The sequence below is a fragment of the Marmota flaviventris genome, chromosome 1 (assembly GCF_047511675.1).
Source record: "Marmota flaviventris isolate mMarFla1 chromosome 1, mMarFla1.hap1, whole genome shotgun sequence".
Classification (NCBI taxonomy): domain Eukaryota; kingdom Metazoa; phylum Chordata; class Mammalia; order Rodentia; family Sciuridae; genus Marmota; species Marmota flaviventris.
The window spans coordinates 212,662,337-212,690,002 of NC_092498.1; the positions used below are offsets into that span (position 1 = coordinate 212,662,337).

Sequence of the window (27,666 nt, forward strand, 5' to 3'; positions counted from 1 at the left end):
TAATGTATAAAATCTAATCCTTTCTAATGGCCTAAGTTATTATTAGCAATGTACACTGAAATAGATTAGTCATTGCTTTGTGTCTAAGGGAATATGTCAAATAACCTTTCTATGAATACTGTGAATTTCATTAATCAGTGATTCAATTTTTGTTTATTTTATTCTTGTGGCGCTGGGATTGAATCCAAGGACTCAACGCTAGTAAGGCACCGTACCACTGAGTCCCAGTGATTCAGTTTTATTCTTTTTTTCCTTTTTTTAGTGATTCAGTTTTTAAGCATCCATCATTCCTAGGATGAAATGAACTTAAATTGTGATTTATACTTATTGTTCATTTTTCAACTGTTACCAATACTTTTGTATTATTTGTACTTTGTATGTGATCTGGCATATTTTTTAGTTGTACCCTTCTGGTGTTGGAAGTAGGAAATTACCTTCCCTCTGTACACTGGAATTATGAATTTCCTACTTATTTTGTGAAATTTTCTGTAAAACAATTTGCAACTTCTGTTTCCTTGTGCATGTTTTAATATGATTCTTTTAATGACTGGATACAATGAAATTTTCTTCTTCCTCCTCCCCCTCTTCTACCACTACCATCACCACCCACCACCACCACCACCTCCACTACCTCCACTACTTCTTCCTTTTCCTCTTTCTCATCTCTTCTAGATTCTACCTCTTTTAGTTCCTGTTACCTCCCAGTAGTCCATTCAAACTCTTAATCCATAAAATGGATTAATCCACTGATGAAGTCAGACCCCTTATAATCCAATCGCTTCCCCCAAGTCCAAACTCTGAACACTGCAGCACTGGAGACCAAGCCTTCAACACATGAGGCTTTGAAAGACATCCCAGATTCAAACCATAACAAATAGGTTGATTCTCTTTTTCAGAAATTAGGTTTTGTGGAGCCCATTGGGTGGGGTTGGGATGACAGCAGTGTTCAGGGCTTTGTAGTAATGCCTATTATCGTGTAAAATGGTAAACAAGTAAAAATGTTGGTCATGGAGCCCCAAGAAGCCTAGTGTTTAAATAAATTAGTGCTTTCTTAGATATGAGTCAGGGAATATATATTCTTAGGGTTGAAGGCACCACTTGATACATTTCATGCTTTTTGTTATGGGGAAATGGACAGCCAGATGTTCTTAAGACTTGAGTTAATTTACTAATAAAACGTTACTATTAACCTCTTTTGTATCATTGACATGGATAAGAGTGTTTTTTTGTATCTCTAGGGGAGAAAGGATTGTTCCAGTTTCACACAAGTTCAGTTTGTATTTACTTGGGAGTCATGGTATGTGTTTTGAGTTGTCACTGGTAATGGATGTGCTACAATATCCAGGCTCATGAGTATGGGAATTCTCTGGAGGGTTGGATTCCCATGTCAGCTCCTGTCTTACCTATAACTTCTCAATGTCTTACTTTTCTTTATGAAGGTGACATGGAGGAAGAAAGAATAAGTGTTGGGTTACAGAAAAGTATGATGCAGGTAAGTAAAAGGTATAATGCTCTAAAAGAATATTTCTATTTCATTTGATATCCTGCTGCTATTTTAGAGCATAGGTTAGCAATCTGCTTCTTTTTTTTTGTATCACATGGTAAGTATTTTAGGTTTTGAAGGTCATAGATTTTCTATTACAAGGAAATTGTCATTTTAATACAAAAAATATTCATAGAGGAACATAAACAAATGTTTTATTGTATTGCAATAAAACTTTACTTACATAAGTAGGTGATATGCTAGAGTAAGTGCATGTGCTATAGTTTGGTGAGCCCTGGCCACAATACTATAAAACCGAGCCAGCTGTGGGCCTGACTTGAAAGATGTGCAGGCTCTTGGGCCTCTCAGGATTGTGAGGGGGGAAAAAGGAAAAGTTCCCATTCACTCTTTGTGTTTTCATTCATTAAAACCATCAAGATTTAAACCTGAGTTTGATGTTGTGCTCAGTGCCTTAATAGGAATAAAGTAGCAGGTGAAGTTATTCTTGAATAAGGAAGAATTTCTGAATAAGGAATAATATGATATTGTCCAATATGTCGTCTTGGTCCCATATCCTGGCATAGAGTTCCTAAAACCCTTCAAATGTCTGGACTGATAAGAGTAGCTTTGTATGATGACTGTTGACCAGGACAGATAGCCTCAGGATGACTGCTGGTCCAGAAGAACTAAGGTATGCTTGACTCTTCAGCCCTATCCACTAACCTTGAAGTTGAGAGGTACTGAAGGTTAAATTGATTATTTAAATTGCTAATTTAAATCAGCCATGCTTTCTAGTAAAGCCTCTGTGAGAACCCAAAAAGAATGAATTTAGGGAGCTTCTGTATAGCTGAATATGTAGAGGTTCCTGGTATGAGGCACCCCAATAGGCATGGAAGTTCTGCAGCTTTTCCTACCCTGCTATGCCATATATATTTCTTTATCTGGATAGTTCTCTGTATTTATAAGAAACCATAAGCACAAGGAAGTGTTTGCTTAGATTCTATAAGCCATCCCAGCATATTAGCTAACTCAAGGAGGGTACAGTGGGGACCCTGAGATGTAGCCATTTAGTCAGAAGTATAAATGACAATGTACTAGTTTTTATGTTGCTTGAAGTATAGGGAAGTTTTGTGAGACTGAGCCCTCAACCTGTGGGATGAAGCTCTCCATGTAGATAGTGTAAGAATGTTAATGAATAACAGGAAACCTAGCAAGTGTCTGTTGCAGAACTGCTTGATGTGTGTGGAAAATTACCCACCTACCTAATATCCAGTATTCTTTACAGGTTCGAAGGAAAATAACTTTGATTTTTTTTTTTCTTATTTCATTACCATCAACTGCAAAGAGACTAATGTAGTATTTTAGAAGTATTTTGGCTTTTAGACAGGATTTGTTCAGTCACTAAGTATGTGTGAGTAGAAAGGGAAAGAGATCTGCTGATGGAGTCCTGACATAGACTTGGGGAGACCACAGAATCTTCTGAACCTCCCCTGAATTGATTTTCAGGTCCCCAGTGCTGTCAGCCTCACCCACCATCTCGCACACACTGGAGGAATTGTACCTTTCTGAACAGAATTTGTGGCATCTTTTAGGACTCGGTGACCTTTGAGGATGTGGCTGTGGACTTTACCCAGCAGGAGTGGGCTTTGCTGGATCTTGCTCAGAGGAGCCTCTACAGAGATGTGATGCTGGAAACCTTTCAGAACCTGGTCTCACTAGGTAAGATTGGCAATGTTGGTTCATGTAGTAAGTTTAGAAAACAGTTTTATCTACTAGTTGACCTTCTTCCAGAATCTGTGCTGAGGAGTGGGAGTACTTAGTAAATAAGACAAACGTGGTCACTGACCACAGGGTACTTACCATCTGGAGGCTTCTTCATGAAAATGAACACAGGCATATTAAACTTATTTTTTCGTTTTCTTTTTGTGGTTGAAAGCCTGAGGCTTATTAAGGGTTGAATGTGTGGGCATTGAGGGGCTTCTCTGGGGCACAGGGATAGTTTGTGATTTGAGACCTTTGAAGAGTCTACTGCCGCGAATGCCCTTTACCCAGAGACCACCAGGAGCACACCTGTAAGTTAAACAAGTGGGGTTTATTTTGCAGTCATGGGAGAACATACCCATGGGGAGTCGAGGGGTGTCTTAGTAAGAGGGCGTTAGAAAGTACCTATTAGAGAATTTGTGCTTTTTGGATGATTTAGAGATGAGTCTATGGGGTAGATTATATTGGTTTCTTAGGCCCTCTGTGAACAAGTACCATAAAACTGGTGGGTAAAAAGTATAGAAATTTATTCTTTCATATTTCTTGCATCTGGGAGTGTGAAACCAGGTGTCAGCACAGCTATATTCTTTCTAAAGGCTCTAAGGAAAAAGTCCCTCCCTGTCTCTTTCTAGCTTCTGGTGGTTGCTGGCAGTCCTTTTTGTTTATAGATGTATCACTCCAGTCTCTGCCTCCACCATTACCTTCCCTGTTTACCTGTTTCTAATCTCTGTCCATATAGGGACATCAGTCATTGGATTTAGGGTCCATATTGATCCAGAATAACCTCATCTTAACTTTACTATATTGACAAAGATCTTGTTTCCATATAAGGCAACATTCTGAATATGGGTGAACATTTTCAAAATAGTCTTTAAAAAAATGTATGTGTTGTATGTACATTTGTACGTATGCACATATGTATGTATGTATGTGTGTGTTTATGTGGTACTGAGAATTTAACCCAGGGGCTCCCTACCACTGTGCGAAATCCCCTGCTCTTTTTTATTTTGTGAAAAGGGTCTTGCTAAGTTGCCCAAGTTGGCTTCAAATTTGGGATCTTCCTGCCTCAGCCTCCTGAATAGCTGGAGTTATAGGTGTGCACCACCATGCCCCAGAGTAACAGGCTTTAATTTTTAGAGCAGTTTCAGTTTCAAAGCAAAATTAACTGGAAGGTAGAGAGATTTCTAACAACTGCTGTCCTCACAACACAGACAGCCCCTTTCACTATGAACATCTTCCACCAGAATGGTCCATGTTTAATTTACAAATGATGAACGTACATTGACACATGTTCATCATTAACTAGAGTCCGTAGCCTATATTAAGGTTCATTTGTGGTGTTGTACATTGTATGGCTTTGGGCAAATGTACAATGACATGTACCATATATATATATTCAGTAATATATAGAGTAGTTTTATTCCCCTAAAAATTTTCTGTGCTCTCACTTTTTAATCCCTTACTCTCTCTTAACCCTTTCGCAGCCACTGGTCTTTATATCATCTGTATATTTTTTATCTTTTGTGGAATGTCATAAAGTTGGAATTTATTTCGTATTTAGCTTGTTCAGATTGGCCTATTTCACTCGGTAATGTGCATTTAAGTTTCGTTCATGTCTTTTTATGATTTTTCTTTTACTGTTGAATAACATTATGTAGTATAGATGTGCCACAGTTTATTTATCATCCCGTTTACTAAAGGGCATCTTGGATGCTTTCAGGTTTTGACAAGTATGAATTATGCTCTCATAAACATGTGTAGCCTTTTGTGTGCAGTTTTGACTCCTTGGATGAATGCCAAGGGACACAATTTAATTGCTGGATCATATGGTAAGAAGAGTTTTTTTTTTTTTAAATATTGATTTTTTAGATGGACACAATATCTTTATTTATTTATTTTTATGTGGTGCTGAGTATTGAACCCAGCGCCTCACATGTGCTAGGCGAGCGCTAACCCCAGCCCCATGGTAAGCGTATTTTTAATTTTATAAGAAACCACCAGATTGTCTTCGTAAGTAGCCGTACCATTTTGCATTCCCATCAGGAATGAATGAGAGTTCCAGTTTCTCTACATTTTTGCCCATATTCGGCATTGTCAATTTTTTGGATTTTGGCTGTTCAAAAAGGCGTGTAGAGGTGTGTCACTGTTTTGTTTTTCCTGGGTGATTTTAGGATGTGGAGCGTACTTTTACTTTTTTACTTGCCATTTGTCTGTATTTGTTTAAGTGTTTGTTTAGGTCTTTGGCTATATTTTTATGGTATTTTTTTGTTCTCTTATTATTGATCTTTAAGATTTGTTTGTATAACGTAGCAAAAGAAATGATAAAGTGCGAAGAGACAGCCTTCAGGATGAGAGAAAATCTATTCCACCTAATCCTCTGACAGGGGATTAACATCCAGAATATACAAGGAACAAAATAATTCAACAGCAGAACAAAACAAACAAACAAACAAAAATCCCAAAGCAAACAAAAACCAAATAACCCAGTCAAGAAATGGGCAAAAGGGACTAAACAGATTTTTCAAAAGAAGAAATGTGGGCTGGCATTGTTGTTCAGCAGTAGAGAGCTCGCCTAGCACGGTAGAGAGCTCACCTAGCACGTGCGAGGCCCTGGTTTGGATCCTCAGTACCACGTAAAAATAAATAAATAAAATAAATATATTAAAAAAAAAAGATTATTTGTTAAAAAAAAAGAAGAAATGCAAATTGTTGATTGATTGTGTTTCTTCTTCTGTGAAGTGTCTATTCAGTTCCTTAGCCCATTTATTGATTGGGTTATTTGTTTTTTTGGTGTCAAGTTTTTTGAGTTCTTTATATATTGTAGAGATTAATGCTTTGTTGGAGTTGCATGTGGTAAAGATTTTCTCCCAATCTGTAGGCTCTCTCTTCACGTTATTAATTGTTTCCTTTGAGAGAAGAAGCTTTTAAATTTGAATCCATCCCATTGATTATTTTGACTTTGCTTCTTGCATTTTAGGAGTCTTGTTAAGGAAGTTAGATCCTAATCCAATGTGGTGAATATTTGGGCCTATTTTTTTCTTCTATTAGGCATAGGGTCTCTGTTCTAGTGCCTAAGTTTTTTATCTACTTTTAGTTGATTTTTTGCGCAGGGTGAGAGATAGAGGTTTAATTTCATTTTGCTACATATGGATTTCCAGTGTTTGCCGTACCATTTGTTGAATAGGCTATCTTTTCCCCAGTGATTGTTTTTGGCATTCTTGTCTAGTAGGAGATAACTGTATTTATGTGGGTTTGTCTCTGTGTCCTCTATTCTGTATCATTGGTTGATACAAGTCTATTTTGGTGCCAATACCCTGCTGTTTTTTGTTACTATAGCTGTATAGTATAGTTAAGATCTGGTATTGTGATGCCACATGCTTCACTTTTCTTGCTAATGATTGGTTTAGCTATTCTGGGTCTCTTATTTTTCCAAATAAATTTCATGATTGCTTTTTCTATTTCTATGAAGAATGTCATTGGGATTTTAATAGGAATTGCATTGAATCTGAATAATGCTTTTGGTAGTAAGGCCATTTTGACAATATTAATCTGCCTGTCTAGGAGCATGGGAGATCTTTTCATCTGCTGAAATTTTCTTCAATTTCTTTCTTTAGTGTTCTATGGCTTTCATGGTAGAGGTCTTTTGTTAGATTGATTCCCAGTTTTTTTGGGGGGGCTATTGTGAATAGGTTAGTTTTCCTAATTTCTCTTTCAGTGGATTCATTGATGATGTATAGGAATGTGTGTGACTTATGGGTGTTGATTTTATATCCTGCTGCTTTGCTGAAATCACTTATTCTAGAATTTTTCTAGTAAATTTCTTTGATCTTCTAGATATAGAATCATGTCATCAACAATTAGTGATAGTTCTTCTTTATCTATTTGTATTTCTTTAATTTCTTTCTTTTATCTAATTGCTCTGGCTAGAGTTTCAAGGATGATGTTGAATAGAAGTGGTGAAAGAGGACATCCTTGTCTTGCTCCAGTTTTTAGTGGGAATGCTTTCAATTTTTCTCCATTTAGAATGATGCTGGCCTTGGGTTTAGCATATATAGCTTTTACAATGTTGACATATGTTCCTACTATCTCTAGTTTTTCTAGTGTTTTGAGCATGAGGTGTGCTGTATTTTGTCAAATGCTTTTTCTGCATCTATTGAGATGATCATATGATCCTTGTTTTTAAGTATATTAATATAATGAATTACATTTATTGATTTCTGTATATGGAACAAACCTTGCATCTCTCGGATAAATCCCACTTGATCCCGGTGCACTATCTTTTAAATATGTTTTTGTATGTGATTTGCCAGAATTTTATTGAGAACTTTTGCAAGTATGTTCATCAGGGATATTGGTCTGAAGTTTTCTTTCCTTGATGTGTCTTTGTCTGGTTTTGGTATCAGGGTGATATTGGCCTCATAGAATGAGTTTGGAAGGGTTCCCTCCTTATCTATTTCATGGAATACTTTGAAGAGTATTAGTATTTATTCTTCTTTGAAAGTCTTGTAGAACTCAGCTGAGAGTCCATCTGGTCTGGGCTTTTCTTGGTTAGTAGGCTTTTGATGGTGTTTTCTATTTTATTACTTGAAAATTGATCTATTTAAAGCATGTATGACGTCATCATTCAGTTTGGGTAGGTCACATATTGTTAGAAGTTTGTTGATATCTTTAATATCTCCTATTTTATTAGAGTATAAATTTTCAAAATAGTTTGTAATTATCTTCTGTATTTCAGATGTGTCCATTGTGATATTTCCTTCTTCATCTTGTATTTTAGTAATTTGGAGTTTTCTCTTTGTTAGCATGGCCAGGGGTTTATCTATTTTATTTATTTTTTCAAAGAACCAACTTTATGTTTTGTCAGTTTTTCCAATTGTTTCAATTCCATTAATTTCAGCTCTGATTTTAATTATTTCCTGTCTTCTACTGCTTTTGGTGTTGATTCATTTTTCTTTTCCTAGGGCTTTGAGATGTAGTGTTAAGTGATTTATTTGTTGACTTTTCATTCTTTTAATGAATGCGCTCGATGCAATAAACTTTCCTCTGAGTACTGACTTCATAGTGTTACAGAGATTTTGATATGATTATCAGTGTTCTCATTTACCTCTAAGAATTTTTTTATTTCATTCTTGATTTCTTCTACTATACATCATCATTCAATTGTGTATTATTTAGTCTCCATTTGTTACTTCTATTTTTATTTTATTGTTGATTTCTAATTTCATTCCATGTGGTTTCATAGAATGCAAGATATTATCTCTGTTTTTTTGTATTTACTAAGATTAGCTTCGTGGCATAAGCTATAGTCTGTTTTAGAGAATGAGCCATATGCTGCTGAGAAGAAAGTATTAGCTCGTTGATGGATGAAATATTCTATATATGTCTGTTAAGTCTAAATTATTGATTGTATTTTTAGTTCTATAGTTTCCTTATTTAGTTTTTGTTTTGGAAGATCTGTCCCATAGTGAGAAAGGTATGTTAAGGTCACCCAGTATTACTGTATTGTGGTCTATTTGACTCTTGAAATTGAGAAGCATTTGTTTGATGTACATAGATGCTCCATTGTTTGGGGCATGAATATTTGTAATTGTTATATCCTTCTTATATATACTTTCCTTAAGAGGTATGAAATGTCCTCTTAAGGGAAGTATATATAATCTCTTCTGATTAACTTTGGTTTGAAGTCTACTTATCTGAGATGAGAATGGAAACCTCTGATTGTTTATACAATCCATTTGAGTGATAAAGTTTTCCCCATCCTTTTACTTTCAGTCTGTGGATGTCTTTGCTCATGAGGTGAGTCTCTTGAAGACAGTATATTGCTGGGTCTTGCTTTTTAATAAAATCTGCCAGTCTATGTCTTTTGATAGATGAGTTTAGGCCATTAACATTCGAGGTTATTATTGTGATCTGATTTTGTATTCCCTATCATTTTGATTTTTTTCTGGTTTTTGATTTGTCTTAGATTCTCATTTGGTTGAGTATTGTTTTAGTGTAGATCCTCCCTTTGCTGGTTTTCACTTTTTTTCCCCCACTTCATCCTCATGGAATATTTTGTTGAGAATGCGCTGTAATATAGACTTTCTAATTGTGAATTCTTTTAATTTTTGTTTATTATGGAATGTGTTAATTTCATCTTTAAATCTGAAACTTAATTTTGTTGGATATAAAATTATTGGTTGGCATCCATTTTCTTTCAGAGCTTGAAATAAATTATTCCAGGACCTCCTAGCTTTGAGGTTCTGGGCTAAAAAATCAGTTGAGATCTGAATTGGTTTCCCTCTATATGTAATTTGATTTTTTTTCTCTCATGCCTTTAAGATTTTATCTTTATTCTCTGTGTTAGTCATTCTAGCATAATGTGTCTTGGTGTGGGTCTGCTGTAATTTTGTACATTTGGGGGTCCTACAAGCCTCTTGTATTTGACTTTTCCATTCCATTCTTTAGATTGGGCAATTGTTTACTATTATATCATTTAAAAATTATGCATTCCTTTGGTTTGTATCTCTGCTCCTTCACCTATTCCAATAACTCTTAAATCTGGTCTTTTCATGTTATCCCTTAATTCTTGGATGTTCTGTTCATGGTTTCTTACCATCTTCTCTTCATGGGAAACTCCACTTTTAAGATTATATTTTTTTTCTTCATTGACTGAGGTTCTGTCTTCCAAGTGATCTACTCTGTTGGTGATGCTTTTTATTGAATTTATAATTTGGTTTACTGATTTCTTCATTTTAAGGATTTCTGCTTGTTTTTTTTTTTTTCATGATCTCTAACTCTTTATATCAATTTAAGTATAGGCAATCTGAACTCCTTCTTCGACATTTTTTCTACTGTGTTATCAGTGGCTTCTGTTGTTGAAGCATCTTGGTTTGTTTGGGGCTCTTTATTTCCTTGTTTTTTTTTCATGTTGTTAGTGTGCTTTCCCATGTAGAAGTATGGATCTAAGGCAGCATAAAATCTACCCTGTAGACTTATAATGTCTAGTTGTCTGAAGGTTTCCATAGCCTCATGTTTAATGGTGAGTCCAATATCAATGTTACTCAGCATATAATATGTAGCCTTAAACCTAATAGCTCCCACTAAGGCAACTACTGCTTTCTCGCAGTAAACCAAAATGATGAATTTAATAACTATCTATAGTATAAACAGAAATTTTGTTAAAATGGTTTACAATTTCAAAGGGTGGATGAGAGAACAGAATAGTGTAGTATGTAATATTTGTGAGGGAGGAAGAGAGAAGCTAGAAGTAAAAATTCACAGGAAGAGTGGAAGAGGAGCCGACAGAGATTGGATGTTGATTGGAGAGAAGTTGGAAAGAAAATAGCATAAAAAGCATCCTGTTCTAAATATGGTAGAGAAATTAGTGAATCAAAAAATAAATCTTGCTGGAAAGTCGAACTATCTCTGTCAGTGTTCAACAGTTTGTCAGCTCTGACTCTGATGTCTCTCAGGATCACCAAACCCAGATCAGCCCTTGCAAACCTAGACTCTAGCCTACAAACCTGGATTTCAAATACCTCAGGCTCTGCCATTTGTAGTCCCAAGACCTCAATGCTGCTCCTACTTGCAGAGAGACCACCAGGAATACACTCATGCAAATGAGCAACAGCAAGAGATGCAGCAGCAATACCCAGGCCACTAGCACTCTCAGCAGGAAGACCCCAGGGTCCTCCACACCCACAGGTAACCCAACACTGGACCTGCAGGTCCTGATTGGAGTCCCCAGACAGAGGGTCTTGTGGTGGTAAACCTGCTGGCACCCAGGTCCCAGGCCCTGGCTGGTATCCCAAAATGGGTGCAGTCATATGCAACCAAACCTGGAATCTCCCCTGCAGCAGTCCTCTAGGCCGTGGTAGCAGCAGTAGTGGCGGCTGCATTGGCAGTTACAACTGCAGCTGTGGGGGCAGCGTCACCAGGTGATCTCCAGGGGTCAGCAGCAATGTGGGCTTCAGTTGCATCTGTAGTTTTTTCTGTGGCAGCAGCACACAGAAAGAACACCTCCAGGTGATCTCAGTCTAGCAGTAGGGAAATCAGAGGCAACAGCAATGGCGGTAGTGGTGCAGGTGGCAGTTGAGTAAAGGAGACTTCTAGTTCAGTGGCAGTGACCATGGAGGTAGCATCAGAATTGACTCAGGGGTAACCAGGCCATTTCCAGAAAAGAGACCTCCGGGCACAGCATTGGCTTCTGCAGCAGCCCAGAAAGAAGACCTCCAGGCGACCTCAGGCTGGCAGCAGTAGAATCAGAGGCAGCAGCATTCGACACATGGGTTTTTATTCTTTTATAAAGAAGAATGAAATTATGGCATTTGCTGGTAAAGGATGGAAATGGAAAATATCATGTTAAGTGAAATAACCCATATTCAGAGAGCCAAGCGTCCAATGTTTTCTCTTGTGTGTGGAAGTCTGAGCAAAATAAGAGGGAAACAGGCAGAGGGTGCCTATGAAACTCAAAAGGGTAGGATAGGTAGGAGGCAGATGGGAAGGAAGGAGGAAGAGGTAAAGAGGGGACTGCAACGTGCACCTGGCCAAATCGTGCTGTGCACATATAGGAATATACCACAGTTACTTTCACTATTGTGTGTATCTATAAAGCAAGAATTAAAACAATAGGTAAATAGAAGGAAGACCAGTAGAGGAGAGGAAGGGGACAGGGGAAGGGAGGAGGGAAAGGAAAGGAGAAGTACTGGGAATTGAAATGGAGCACATTAATTCCATGCATGTATGGTTGTGTCAAAATGAATTGCGATATTATGTATGTGATAATACACTAATAAAAATATGTAAAAAAAAAAGCATTCTGGGCTGGGGTTATTGCTCAGTGGTAGAGTGCTCGCTTCACACGTGCGAGGCCCTGATTCGATCCCCAGAATCACATTAAAAATAAATAAACAAAAAAAGGTATTGTGTGCAACTAAGAAATAATTTTCTTTTCTCTCTCTCTCTTTTTTTTTTTATTGGTTGTTCAAAACATTACAAAGCTCATGACATATCATCTTTCATGCATTTGATTCAAGTGGGTTATGAACTCCCATTTTTACCCCAAATACAAGTTGCAGAATCAAATCGGTTACACATCCACATTTTTACATAATGCCATATTAGTGACTGTTGTATTCTGCTACCTTTCCTATCCCCTACTATCCCCCCTCCCCTTCCCTCTCATCTTCCCTCTCTACCCCATCTGCTGTTATTCAATTCTCTCTCTTGTTGTTTTTTTCCCCCCTTTCCCCTTACAAACTCTTATATGTAATTTTGTGTAACAAAGAGGATCTCCTTCCATTTCCATACAGTTTCCCTTCTCTCTCCCTTTCTCTCCCCCCACTCGTCTCTGTTTAATGTTAATCTTTTCCTCATGCTCTTCCTCCCTGTTCTGTTTTTGGTTGCTCTCTTTATATCAAAGAAGACATTTGTCATTTGTTTTTTAAGGATTGGCTAGCTTCACTTAGCATAATCTGCTCTAATGCTATCCATTTCCCTGCAAATTCCATGATTTTGTCGTTTTTTAGTGCTGCGTAATACTCCATTGTGTATAAATGCCACATTTTTTTTTATCCATTCATCTATTGAAGGGCATCTAGGTTGATTCCAGAGTCTAGTTATTGTGAATTGTGCTGCTATGATCATTGATGTGGCAGTATCCCTATAGTATGCTCTTTTAAGGACCTCAGGGAATAGACCGAGAAGGGCGATAGCTGGGTCAAATGGTGGTCCATTCCCAGCTTTCCCAGGAATCTCAGTACTGCTTTCCATATTGGCCGCACCAATTTGCAGTCCCACCAGCAATGTACAAGTGTACCCTTTTCCCCCATCCTCGCCAGCACTTGTTGTTTGACTTCATAATGGCTGCCAATCTTACTGGAGTGAGATGGTATCTTAGGGTGGTTTTGATTTGCATTTCTCTGACTGCTAGAGATGGTGAGCATTTTTTCATGTACTTATTGATTGATTGTATGTCCTCCTCTGAGAAGTGTCTGTTTAGGTCCTTGGCCCATTTGTTGATAGGGTTATTTGTTATCTTATTGTTTAATTTTTTGAGTTCTTTGTATATTTTTAAAAGCATTCTTTGTGTAAAGAACAGGAAAACTGTTTCTTATTAGATAAATCTTTGTGAAACATCCTCTTACCAGATAAATTTCTTGCAAATGTCTTCTTTTAGGCATAGCTTATCTTTTCTTTCTCTAGATATTATCTTTCACAGAGCAGGAATGTTAATTTTAATGGGTTGTATTGTATCAATCTCTTTCTCATCGATCATACCTTTAATAGTATGATAGTATCAAAAAATTCATAGCCAAATCCAAAGTCATCTAGGTTTTCTCCTTGTATCTTGTACAATTTTTCTAGTTTTATGTTTTACATTTAGATCTATGATCCATTTTAAATTTATGTTTGTGAAGGGTATTTTATGTTGGTATGTCCAGTGTTCTAACAGCATTTGTGGAAAAGGCTATCTTTTCTCTATTGTGTTGCTGTCAATTCTTTGTCAAAGGTCAGTTGACTACATAGTTCTTGCTTGGTCTGTAGGGATTTGATACTAGTATCTCCCAGAGACCTACATCTGTGGATGGTCAAAATCTCTTAATTAAAATTCCCTGGTATACAGCCTAAGCTCTCATATACTTTACATCATCTCTTGATTATGTTTAGTGCCTCACAAAATGTAAGTGCTATGTAATTGAAACTGGAGTTTGAAATGAAACCAGATTCTCCACTCTGCTGGTCTGTAGGTCCGCATAAGTTACATGCCTCTGCAGCTGAGAGAGCCCATTTTAGTATTGCAACTAATCTCAGCAGGGAAATGCCTGTCTGGTCAGCTCCATGGGTCAGAGCTGGCAGAACCTGACTCTCTTCACTATTACTGAGCAGTGTGTTGTAGCTGTCAATGGCAGACCTCAGCAGCTGGCTGCCATTTTTTTTCCAGGTTCTTATTCACAGATTTGAAGACAAATCCACAGACAACAGAATTTGAGAGTGAAGGTGTAGTATTTATATAACTGAAAAGAAAAGAAGCAGAACTCTCAGGGGCTGAGAGGGGAACCTGAGAGTAGGTTTCCACTTAAGTGTACTAGTCTAGGGACTTAAATAGCTACTGGATGAGGCATTCATCAATATCTGTGCTAATCAGGTCTTGGAAAAGTGCCAAGGCTCTTGGTTTGGTCTGTGACATTCTGATTAGTTATGCCTTGAGTCTGTAGTCTTCACTCAGGTCGGCCCTACCTCCTTTTTCCTTCCACCCGGGACAAAGAAGTTGGCTGTAATGTTTGGAATGTTTTCTATAGGTTAGTTTTGTGAAATAGCCTCTTCATTTAAAGTCTCTCTCTCTCTCTGTTTTTTTTTTTTGGTATGGAGGAGTGCATTTTCTTAACTGTCTTTCTGTTTTACTATCTATCCTATCTTTTTTTTTTTTTTAAATTGGTTGTTCAAAACATTACATAACTCATGACATATCATCTTTCATACATTTGATTCAAGTGGGTTATGAACTCCCATTTTTACGCCAAATACAAGTTGCAGAATCACATTGGTTACACATCCACATTTTTCCATAATGCCATATTAGTGACTGTTGTATTCTGCAACCTTTCCTATCCCCTACTATCCCCCCTCCCCTTTCCTCCCTTCTTCCCTCTCTACCCCATCAGCTGTTGTTCAATTCTCTCCCTTGTTTTTTTTTTTTCTCTTTCCCCTCACCATCTCTTATATGTAATTATGTGTAACAATGAGGGTCTCCTTCCATTTCCATACAGTTTCCCTTCTCTCTCCCTTTCCCTCCCACCACTCGTCTCTGTTTAATGTTAGTCTTTTCCTCATGCTCTTCCTCCATGCTCTGTTCTTAGTTGCTCTCCTTATATCAAAGAAGACATTTGGCATTTATTTTTTAAGGATTGTCTAGCTTCACTTAGCATAATCTGCTCTAATGCCATCCATTTCCCTGCAAATTCCATGATTTTGACATTTGTTAGTGCTGCATAATACTCCATTGTGTATAAATGCCACATTTTTTTTTTATCCATTCATCTATTGAAGGGCATCTAGGTTGATTCCAGAGTCTAGCTATTGTGAATTGTGCTGCTATGATCATTGATGTGGCAGTATCCCTATAATGTGCTCTTTTAAGGTCCTCAGGGAATAGTCCGAGAAGGGCAATAGCTGGGTCAAATGGTGGTTCCATTCCCAGCTTTCCCATGAATCTCCATACTGCTTTCCATACTGGCCGCACCAATTTGCAGTCCCACCAGCAATGTACAAGAGTACCGTTTTCCCCACATCCTCGCCAGCACTTATTGTTGTTTGACTTCATAATGGCTGCCAATCTTACTGGAGTGAGATCGTATCTTAGGGTGGTTTTGATTTGCATTTCTCTGACTGCTAGAGATGGTGAGCATTTTTTCATATACTTATTGATTGATTGTATGTCCTCCTCTGAGAAGTGTCTGTTCAGGTCCTTGGCCCATTGGTTGATTGGGTTATTTGTTATCTTATTGTTTAATTTTTTGAGTTCTTTGTATATTCTGGATATTAGGGCTCTATCTGAAGTGTGAGGAGTAAAAATTTGTTCCCAGGATGTAGGTTCCCTATTTACCTCTCTTATTGTTTCTCTTGCTGAGAAAAGACTTTTTAGTTTGAGTAAGTTCCATTTGTTGATTCTAGTTATTAACTCTTGTGCTATGGGTGTCCTATTAAGGAATTTGGAGCCCGATCCCACAATATGTAGATCGGGGACAACTTTTTCTTCTATCAGGCACAGAGTCTCTGATTTGATATCAAGCTCTTTGATCCATTTTGAGTTAACTTTTGTGCATGGCGAGAGAAAGGGGTTCAGCTTCATTTTGTTGCATATGGATTTCCAGTTTTCCCAGCACCATTTGTTGAAGATGCTATCCTTCCTCCATTGCATGCTTTTAGCCCCTTTATCAAATATAAGAAAGTTGTAATTTTGTGGATTGGTCTCTGTGTCCTCTATTCTGTACCATTAATCCACCTGCCTGTTTTGGTACCAGTACCACGCTGTTTTTGTTACTATTGCTTTGTAGTACAGTTTGAACTCTGGTATCGCTATACCTCCAGATTCACACTTCCTGCTTAGAATTGCTTTTGCTATTCTGGGTCTTTTGTTTTTCCATATGAATTTCATGATAGCTTTATCTATTTCTACAAGAAATGCCGTTGGGATTTTGATTGGCATTGCATTGAACTTGTAGAGAACTTTGGGTAATATCGCCATTTTGATGATGTTGGTTCTGCCTATCCATGAACAGGGTACATTTTTCCATCTTCTAAGATCTTCTATTTCTCTCTTTAGGGTTCTGTAGTTTTCATTGTATAAATCTTTCACCTCTTTTGTTAGGTTGATTCCCAAGTATTTTATTTTTTTTGAGGATATTGTGAATGGGGTGGTTGTTCTTATTTCCACTTCAGAAGATTTGTCGCTGATATACAGGAATGCCTTTGATTTATGCGTGTTGATTTTATATCCTGCCACTTTGCTAAATTTACTTATTAGCTCTAGTAGTTTCTTTGTAGACCCTTTGGGGTCTGCTAGGTATAGAATCATATCATCCGCATACAGTGATAATTTAAGTTCTTCTTTTCCTATTTTTATGCCTTTAATTTCTTTTGTCTGTCTAATTGCTCTGGCTAGTATTTCAAGGACTAAATTGAATAGAAGTGGTGAGAGAGGGCATCCCTGTCTTGTTCCAGATTTTAAAGGGAATGCCTTCAGTTTTTCTCCATTTAGAATGATGCTAGCCTGAGGCTTAGCATATATAGCTTTTACAATGTTGAGGTATGTTCCTGCTATCCCTAGTTTTTTCTAGTGTTTTGAACATAAAGGATGCTGTACTTTGTCGAATGCTTTTTCTGCATCTATTCAGATGATCATATGGTTCTTATCTTTAAGTCTATTGATGTGGTGAATAACATTTATTGATTTCTGTATATTGAACCAGCCTTGCATCCCAGGGATGAATCCTACTTGATCATGGTGCACAATTTTTTTGATATGCTTTTGTATTCGATTTGCCAGGATTTTATTGAGAGTTTTTGCATCTAAGTTCATTAAAGATATTGGTCTGTAGTTTTCTTTTTTTGCAGTATCTTTGTCTGGTTTCGGGATCAGGGTTATGTTGGCCTCATAGAATGAGTTTGGAAGAGCTCCTTCTTTTTCTATTTCTTGAAATAGCTTGAAAAGTATTGGTATTAATTCTTCTTTGAAGGTTTTGTAAAACTCCGCTGTATACCCATCCGGTCCAGGGCTTTTCTTGGTTGGTAGTCTTTTGATGGCTTCTTCAATTTCTTCCTTTGTTATTGGTCTGTTTAAATTGCGTGTGTCTTCCTGACTCAATCTGGGCAGATCGTATGACTTAAGAAATTTATCCATATCTTCACTGTCTTCTATTGTATTAGAATATAGCGTTTCAAAATACTTTCTGATTATCTTCTGTATTTCTGTAGTGTCTGTTGTGATATTGCCTTTTTCATCCCGTATGTTAGTAATTTGAGTTTTCTCTCTTCTTCTCTTTGTTAGCATGGCTAAGGGTTTGTCGATCTTATTTATTTTTTCAAAGAACCAACTTTTAGTTTTATCAATTTTTTCAATGGTTTTTTTTGTTTCAATTTCGTTGATTTCCGCTCTGATTTTAATTATTTCTTGTCTTCTGTTATATTTGCTGTTGTTTTGCTCTTCTTTTTGTAGGGTTTTGAGATGTAGTGTGAGTTCATTTATTTGTTGGTTTTTTCTTTTTTTGAGGAATGAATTCCAGGAAATGAATTTCCCTCTTAAAACTGCTTTCATTGTGTCCCATAGATTCCGGTATGTTGTGTCTGTATTGTCGTTTATCTCCAGAATTTTTTGATTTCCTCCTTTATGTCTTCTGTAACCCATTGATCGTTCAGTAACATATTGTTTATTTTCCATGTGATGCATGATTTTTCCTTCCTTCTTTTATCATTGATTTCCAGTTTCATTCCATTATGATCAGATATGGTGCATGGTATTATCTCCACACCTTTATATTTACTAAGAGTTGCCCTATGGCATAATATATGATCTATCTTTGAGTAAGATCCATGTGCTGCTGAGAGGAACGTGTATCCACTTGATGATGCTTGATATATTCTATATATGTCGGTTAAGTCTAGGTTATTGATTGTGTTATTGAGTTCTCTAGTTTCTTTATTCAGCTTTTGTCTGGAGGATCTGTCTAATGGCGAGAGCGGTGTGTTGAAGTGGCCCATAATTATTGTGTTGTGGTCTATTTGACTCTTGAACTTGAGGAGAGTTTGTTTTATGAATGTTGCTGCACCATTGTTTGGTGCATACATATTGATAATTGTTATGTCTTGTTGGTGGATGGTTCCTTTTAACAGTATATAGTGTCGTTCTTTATCCCTTTTGATTAATTTAGGTTTGAAGTTGATTTTATTCGATATGAGTATGGCCACTCCTGCTTACTTCCGAGGGCCATGTGAGTGGTATGATTTTTCCCAACCTTTCACCTTCAGCCTGTGTATGTCTTTTCCTATCATATGAGTCTCCTGAAGGCAGCATATTGTTGGATTCATTTTTTTGATCCAGATTACTAGCTTATGTCTCTTGATTGGTGAGTTTAGGCCATTAACATTTAATATCCTATCTTATTCATTATTACTTTTGTACTATATTGATTTGGACATAAGCACAACAAAATACATGCTTAATACAGATGTAATTTTTTCCTATTGTATTTTCTATCCATGGTTGCTTGAATTCACAGATATAGAGGGCCAACTTATGTAGATCTGTATCTGTGCTCTGTACTCTGTTTCATTGATATATTTGGACATGACTTTTGGTGAAACCGTGTTCAACCTGATAAAATAGAAGTATTGTGTCCAACAACAACTAAAAGAATATTAAAAATAAATAAAAAATATTCTGGCTGTGTCAGATCAGCTTATAATAATATTGAGGTTCCACTGTGAATTTAGGTCAATCTTTCATTTTTTTTTTTAAATAATTTTTTACACCTTTATTTTATTTATGTTTATGTGGTGCTGAGGATCAATCTCAGCACCTTGCTGCACATGCTAGGCAAGAGCTCTACCACTGAACTACAATCCCAGCCCAGATCAATGTTTTATTCTTTTTCTTTCTGTGCTGGAAATTGAACACCTAGGGGCACTTTACCACGAGCTACATCCCCAATCCTTTAAAATTTTGTTTTTCTTTGCTTTGAAATAGGATCTTGCTAAGTTGCTGAGGTTGGCCTTGACTTCATGATTCTCCAGCCTCCCAATTCCACCCTAGGATTATAGGCTTGTGTCACCATGTCTGATTCAGATCAGTTTTTCACATTAGAGGCTGCCTTTCCCCCCACATCTCAGCTTTTTCTTTTACCTTCTCTATTTTTCTTTTCTTTCTTCTTTCCTCTCCCTCCTTCCTTTGCCTTTTTTTTTCTTCAATGGATTTGACATTTTATTTCAGTTAAACTCATTCTTCTCTGTCTTTAGAGTATCAGAAGACCAAAGTTTGACCCAATCTTATGGTAAGATATTTGTGATTCTTCATTGCTTTTCCTCATGATATTCCTTTCCTTGTGTGCAGGATACTCAGTACTCACACCCAATCTGATCTCCCAGTGGGAACAAGAGGAGGAGCTGCACACAGTGAAGACAGAACGTATCCAGGGCATCTGTATGGAGCAGCACCAGGAAGGCAAGAATCCCTGGGAGAAACTGGCCTGGGAGGAGAAAAAAATAAAATAGAAATAAAGCAAAAGTTTGTTTTGTCTGAGGAGGCTCATTATCCATAGATGCCTCAGAGGACTATTTTGACTGTTTATCTGTCCTCTCATACTTTCCTTGTTCTTGTCAAAGATCTCCATATTTGCTTTTTTAAAGTTTGTTTTTGGTATGTGTATTTTATCCATTCTGTTTTCCTCGCCTAGTAATTTTTAAAAAATTATTAATGAAAAATTTTAATATATTTTCCAAACTAATATGAAATGTCAAGTTAACAGAAAAATTTTAACATAAACTTTCTTTTTTTTTAAAAAAAAAATTATTCATTTATTTGTTCTAATTTGTTATACATGATAGCAGAATGCATTTTGATTCATTTGTAGCCCAATTTTTCATGTCTCTGGTCCCAATAATTTCTTCTGGTCATGTTACCATCACTTTCATTCTTCATAGAACTATTTTTTTATTTTTCAGCACTGGGGAACCCAGGAGTGCTTTACCACTGAGCTATATCCCATACCCTTTTTAATTTTGAGACTGGGTCTAAGTTGTTGAGGCTGTCCTTGAATTTGTGAACTTCCTATCTCAGCCTCCCAAATAGCTGAGATTACAAGCATGTGTTACCATACTATGGTAATGTTACTATACTGTGGTTTCATGGAAATATTTTTTAGTGAACTGTTTTACTTTTGATCCTTGTGTCTATTAGTAATGAAGTCCTGAAAGAGCTGCACTGCTCAAAGTCCTTTGCTCATAGGTAACTTTATTTTCTTTTATTTTTTTGTTTCAGGGTTTGAGTCTCTACTTAATACTAAGGAATTAGTTGCTCTTCAAGACAACAATGGAGAAAAACCATATGAATGTAAGGAATGTATAAAGGCCTTCAGTTGTTCCTCCATGTTCAGAGCACATATGAAAATTCATAGTGAAAAGGCAAACTATGAATGTAAGGCATGTGGGAAAACCTTCAGTAGTTCTTCCCACCTCACAGAACACAAAAGAATTCACAATGGAGATAAGCCCTATGAATGTAAGGAATGTGGGGAGGCCTTTAGTTGTTCCTCATCACTCTCCAAACACAAAAGAATTCATAGTGGAGATAAGCCATATGAATGTAAGGAATGTGGGAAGGCCTTTAGCTCTTCCTCTCATCTTAAAAGACATATAAGAATTCACACAGGAGAGAAGCCTTATGAATGTAAAGAGTGTGCGAAGGCCTTCAGTGAATCCTCAAAACTCACTGTGCATGTGAGGACACACACCGGAGAGAAACCCTATAAATGTAAGTTATGTGGGAAAGCCTACTGTCTTCCCACTTTCCTGAACACACATGTGAAAAATCAAAGTAGAGAGAAACCCTATGAATGTAAGGAATGTGGGAAGGCCTTCAGTTGTCCCTCTTCCTTTAATGAACACGTGAGAGATCACAATGGTAAGGTGCAATATGAATGTAAGGAGTGTGGGAAGGCCTATCGTCATTCCTCATCCCTCACTGAACACCTAAGAACTCACAGTGGAGAAAAGCCTTATGAGTGTAAGGAATGTGGGAAGGCATTTCGACATTCTTCATCCCTTACTATACATGCAAGACTGCATACTGGAGAAAAACCCTTTGAATGTCTGGAGTGTGGAAGAGTTTTCCGTACTCCCTCATCCTTTGGGATACATGTGAGAAGCCATACTGGAGAGAAACCATATGAATGTAAGGAATGTGGGAAAGCCTTCAGTAGTTCTTCCCATCTTACAGTGCATAGAAGAACTCACACTGGAGAGAAACCTTATGAATGTAAAAAATGTGGGAAAGCCTTTATTCGTTTCTCAGGTCTTAGTAGCCACTTGAGAACTCACACTGAGGAAAAACCCTATGAATGTAAGGAATGTGGGAAGGCATTTCGACATTCTTCATACCTTACTATACATGCAAGAATGCACACTGGAGAAAAACCCTTTGAATGTCTGGAGTGTGGAAGAGCTTTCAGTTGTCCCTCATCCTTTCGGAGACATGTGAGAATCCATACTGGAGATAAACCTTATGAATGTAAGGAATGTGGGAAAGCCTTCATTAGTTCTTCCTATCTTACAGTACATAGAAGAACTCACACTGGAGAGAAACCTTATGAATGTAAAAAATGTGGGAAAGCCTTTATTCGTTTCTCAGCTCTTAGTATCCACATGAGATCCCACACTGAGGAAAAACCCTATGAATGTAAGGAATGTGGGAAGGCATTTCGACATTCTTCATCCCTTACTATACATTCAAGACTGCATACTGGAGAAAAACCCTTTGAATGTCTGGAGTGTGGAAGAGCTTTCCGTTCTCCCTCATCCTTTGGGATACATGTGAGAAGCCATACTGGAGAGAAACCATATGAATGTAAGGAATGTGGGAAAGCCTTCAGTAGTTCTTCCCATCTTACAGTACATAGAAGAACTCACACTGGAGAGAAACCTTATGAATGTAAAAAATGTGGGAAAGCCTTTATTCGTTTCTCAGCTCTTAGAAGCCACATGAGAATCCACACTGAGGAAAAACCCTATGAATGAAAGGAATGTGGGAAGGCATTTTGACATTCTTCATCCCTGACTATACATGCTAGAATGCACAGTGGAGAAAAACCCTTTGAATGTCTGGAGTGTTGAAGAGCTTTCAGTTCCCCCTCATCCTTTGGGATACATGTGAGAAGCTATACTGGAGGGAAACCATATTAATGTAAGGAATGTGACAAAGCCCTTATTTGTACAGCCTAGTTTTGAAGACGTGAAAATTCACACAAGGGACAACATATAAATGTAAGGAGTAAGGGAATCTCTGCAAGACTTTTTCTGAACTAATGCAATTTGTGTAGTCTCATTTTGTGAAGTCTCATACTGTAGAGACATTGTAAATGTGAGAAAGTAGAAGATTATCACTCATTCTTTTGAATGGTTGAGGACAACAGAGAGAAACCCTGAGTTTGTTAGCTATAGGGTAAAGCCTTTTGATTTTGAACATAACTTGTGCCGCAGTCTGGCTGGGCTGTGCAAAGTAGCCGGTGGGGGGGGCGCGACAAGCAACTTGTGAAGGTGGAAACAGCGGGAGGTTTATATACCCAAGTAAATACAGACAGCTTATCTCAATTAACATCATCGAGTTACAGCAATCAGTCATTAAGGAATCTTCCCCATCTTAATAATTAGACACAGCTTAACTCAATTAACATCATCTAGATACAGCAGTCAGTCATTAAGGAATCCTCATCATCTTAATAGCTCGCTGACATTACTTCTCAAACCACTCCTCCTGGCAAAGTGCCAGACGCCATCTTGACTTGGCTGTGGCTCTCAACCCTTGTATAAGAAAATTCAAAATTTGAGCCAGAAAAGAACATCAGTGCCTCATTAAAGTGGACTTCTAGAGGTCATTGATTTCCAATGTTTTCTAATAGGAAGATTTAATGTTACATGTTTCCCTTTTCTACTTTTATGACATACTTTTGAGTATGAGGTGAGTTTCTTTTGCTGAGATGTAAATGTTATTTCCATTACTAAGGCTGTTGGACTCTTGGGAGATTGTGTGTGTACGTGTGTGTATGCTCTCCTCTGAGACAGGGTCTGGCTATGTTGTCCAGGCCTGTAACTCCTGGACTTCTGCCTTAGCCTCCTAAGTTTGGGAGTGCAAGCATATATCATTGAGTCTGGCTCAAGTGCATTTTTTTTTTTTTTGGCAGGCAGGAAAATGGTGGGTTTTTTTTTTTTTTTTAATTGTTTAAGTTTGAACTCACAGCATGGGCACCTTCTTCGTCTTCGTCTTTGTCTTTGCCTGCGCCTTTGCCTTCTTCTTCTTCATTGTCTTCATCTTACTCTTTTCCTTCGCCTTTGTCTGGATACTGAAAGTTGCATACCCAATAATTACCCCCTTCCCATTAAACTAAGAGTACCAACTGTTTTTGAGAATATTAGTGTTTACTATCAAAAGCTTTTCATGTGTAATAAAAAAGTTTTAGTAGAAATTAATTAGTACAAAGGCGTTGAAAGAGTATAGTCTCATCTATTTGCTGTTTTGTGTTTTATTCTTTATGTTTGTTCATGACTGGAATCTTTTTTAATTTAAATTTTTTAAGTTGTTAATGGATCTTTATTTTATTTATTTATATGTGGTGCTGAGAATCAAACCCAGTGTCTCATACACGCTAGGTAAGTACTTGACTACTGAGCTACAACCCCAGCCCTCATGGCTGGAATTTTGATCTAATGTTTTAAGTTAATAAAGTGTGTTATATTAATTTGGATATAGCTGAGGACTACATTTCCCTTAATCACTTCTAATCCTAGGTGATAGTTTTCTAAAATAACTTTGCAAGAAGTTTGAAAGGCTTTAGGGAAGGAGCTACAATTGCCTGCTTATTAGGACCACGATGTAGGTAGACAGATGAGTAGGGACCTTGTGGGCCCCAGTTTTCAGCTCATTTTTCTGAGTATTGAACGCCCTGATCCATACTTGCTCAAAACTGAATGTTAAGTGCTTGACCTCAGTCTCCTCAGGGGCTGCACCTCCACAAATGTCTCCATTAACTGCTGTATCCTGGCCAAACACAACTTAGATTTCTTTGGCAAGCTCTGGCGTTGCCATTTTGGCATTTTTGCTTCTCATTGCACTTCCTCTGGCACTTTCACTGCCCTGTTAGAGTTGACCAGTTTGTGGAAGTATTGTCATCATGCTCACAGTTCAGTCCCATCCTTCACTCTGCTTATGGGATTGGTGTCTATACAAGCCTACTGTGGTCCCAAAAGTGAGTAGAGCTGTGGCTAATGAAGTTATCCTGACTGTAATTGAGGCAAGCCTCAGATAGGCGTCATCCTATTTTGGTAGAGGAGAATTTATATTTGATACCTTCAGACAGGGAAGATGTAAGTGCCTTTATGTGAGAAGAGGAGTGCTATGAGCTGTTTCAGGTATATTTTGCTACCTCCTCCCCTTTTTTAAAACATTGTATTTTAAGGGGTGGTGTTGTGGCTCAGTGGTAGAGCATTTGCCTATCATGTATGAGGCACTGTGTTCGATTCTTAGCATGGCATATAAATAAATGAACAAAATAATGGTCTATTAACAACTAAATATATTTTTGAAAATTATGTTTTATCTCTTAAAAGCATAACTATACCATTTCCCTTAATCACTTTTTACTGTTTATCAAGGTATACATACACTAATGTGCAAGCTGTGTACAGCTTGATGTAATTTGACATAGATGTATACATCCTGCTAGACACATTTCCAGGATTCCAGGAAGTTTTCTCAATAATCACTCCACAGAGGAAATTAGATTTTGACTCTTATTATTCTTGATTTGATGTGCTTTTTCTCACTTTTCAAATAAGTGCTAAAACTACAACATTACTGTTACATGTTTGGCTTCTTTTACTCAAGATAATGTCTGGTTTGTCACTTGGTTGCTCTTATTTCTCTTGGTATATGCTGTATGTGGGGAATACAATTGCTGAATGATAAGGTAGACTTCAAGTGTAGTTTTGGTAGATACTTTAGATTTTCAAAAATGTTGGTTCCACCAGTAAGTCCCCAACAGTGCATGTGAGTGTTGGCTATTCCGCATACTGGGCCCACACTTTCTAACTTTAGCTCTTCAGCAGAGTGTGTGGTGATATGTTTTTTTTTGTTGAAATATGCATTTTCCTGATATGTCATGATTTTGAGTACTTTTTGGTGTGCTTATTGGTTATTTGGATATCTTTATTAGGCTAACTTTTGAAGCATTTCACCCATTTTCATTTCCTTTTTTCTTTTGAAGTGTTTCCTTGCTGCAAAAATGTCCTTGGCTATAACTAAGCTTTAATCTGGATCTTTTGGCTAAAAGATGTGAATTTTTCTGTCTCCGTGTCTTGGTTGTGCATCCTTTTGCATTGTCTTTTCTTCCAGCTGGGATATTTTCTTCACAATAGGCTTCAGAAGTTCTGTGTTGCTTTCTTCCCAAGATAATGCTTCAGGGAGAAGAGTGACATCTTTTTTGAACAGTTCCAATATAATTATCAAAATGGAATCTGAGGAGGGGAGGGGGGATAGTAGAGGATAGGAAAGGCAACAGAATACTACAGACACTAGTATGGCAGTATGTAAAAACGTGGACGTGTAACCGATGTGATTCTGCAATCTGTATATGGGGTAAAAATGGGAGTTCATAACCCAATTGAATCAAATGTATGAAATATGATATGTCAAGAGCTATGTAATGTTTTGAACAACTAATAATAAAAAAAATGTAAAAAAAATGGAATCTGATTAATGGCTTATTTTGTCCACCATGGCCTTGGGAATGTGAATACTCTGATTTGTTTAGGACCAGCTCCCAGTTTCTCATTGAGAAACTTAGGATAGAATTTGTACCCCTAAATCATAGAGCCTTGGCAGTAATGATGCACATGGAGAGGAGAGAGAGGCAGCTGTGAGTAGGTGGGGTCTCAAAATAGGGGCAATATTGCACCTTATGCTGACTTCGGGAAATACAAAGTCTGGGAACTTACCCAGTGTTTGTTCCTAGAAATCCTTTTAGAATGTCAGATGCCATATGTCTTTTAGATTGCTAAAAATTGCTCTCAGTCTTTACAGAACATAAAAATAAGTAGAGATCTGAGTGTTATTTATGAAGTATTTGCCTAGACCAAGATAATGAATATATTTTATGTTTTCTTCTAGACCCTTCATTGTTTGACTTATTGTATTCAGGTTGGTGATCCATTTTAAGTATTTTTGTTTGTTTGATAGGGTGTGAGGTAGGATGCTGGTGTATGTGTACAGATTTATCCACTAGATCATGTGTTCGCTCCGTTTAGGTAGGCAATTTATGTCTTTTGATTTGTTTGTCTTTCCTTGCAGCAGCACCATACTATCTTAATTTGCATTCCTTTGTAGTATTTTTGGAAATCTAGTAATAAATTCTAATTTTAGAATTTATTAATTTTTATAAAAATATTCAGGGTCCATTTTATAGAATAACCTAAGGAAAAATGACATCTTTACAGAATTGCATCTTTCAATTGATGAACATGATGCAACAATCCATTTACCTTGGTTGTCTTTAACTTTTCTGAAGGTGTTTTGTAGTTTAATCTTGAATGCCTTTGTTTAATTTATTTCTAGATACGTGGTGTGTTTTGCTTGGTAATTTTTTTTTTATTTCTAATTTTTGAATTAGTACATACCTTTGCAATATCTTTTTCTTACATCAGCTTTATAGCTAGTGACAGAAATTTAACTCACTCAAGTAATTCTCACCTGGTTTGTAAAACTTTTATTTATTTTTCTTGTCTTATTTAATGAATAGAGGTCATGAAAATGAATATCTTTTCCTTGTTCCTGTATGAAAGAGTATTCAACATCTCACCATTAAATATAATGCTACTTGTAAATTTTCATAGATAACTTTTATCAAATTAAGGGAATTCTGTTTTGTTCCTGGATTGCCAAATGTTTTTAAAAAATCACAAATTGATATTGGATTTTATCCAGTGCCTTTTCTGCATGTATCAGGGTCTTTAAAAATCCTTAATTTTGTTAACAAAATGAACTATACATTCTTTGATTTTCAGATGGTAAAACAACATGTATTACTGGAATCAATTAAATTTGTACATATTGGTCTATTAGCCTTTTCATTTTGCTAGGTTCAACATGGTAGTTTAAAAAATGATGTCTGTATTTATAT

At 37.0% G+C, this 27,666-nt stretch overlaps 1 protein-coding gene across 1 annotated transcript; it reads left to right on the forward strand.

The window, feature by feature from the left end:
• On the forward strand, nucleotides 1-26,227 carry LOC114082519 (zinc finger protein 699-like). The gene is made up of 4 exons (XM_027923706.3): nucleotides 1-1,492; nucleotides 3,076-3,202; nucleotides 19,833-19,943; nucleotides 20,760-26,227. Exons 1-4 carry the CDS (start codon nucleotides 1,328-1,330, stop codon nucleotides 22,511-22,513), a joined length of 2,157 nt encoding a protein of 718 aa, XP_027779507.3. The 5' UTR covers nucleotides 1-1,327; the 3' UTR covers nucleotides 22,514-26,227.
• The last annotated feature ends 1,439 nt before the right edge of the window (nucleotides 26,228-27,666 follow it).

Coding starts and splice junctions, on each gene's coding strand:
- LOC114082519 (XM_027923706.3), top strand. CDS start 1,328: ATGTGCTACAATATCCAGGCTCATGAGTATGGGAATTCTCTGGAGGGT. Junction 1,493..3,075: donor TACAGAAAAGTATGATGCAG/GTAAGTAAAAGG, acceptor GGCATCTTTTAG/GACTCGGTGACCTTTGAGGA. Junction 19,944..20,759: donor TATGGAGCAGCACCAGGAAG/GCAAGAATCCCT, acceptor TTTTTGTTTCAG/GGTTTGAGTCTCTACTTAAT.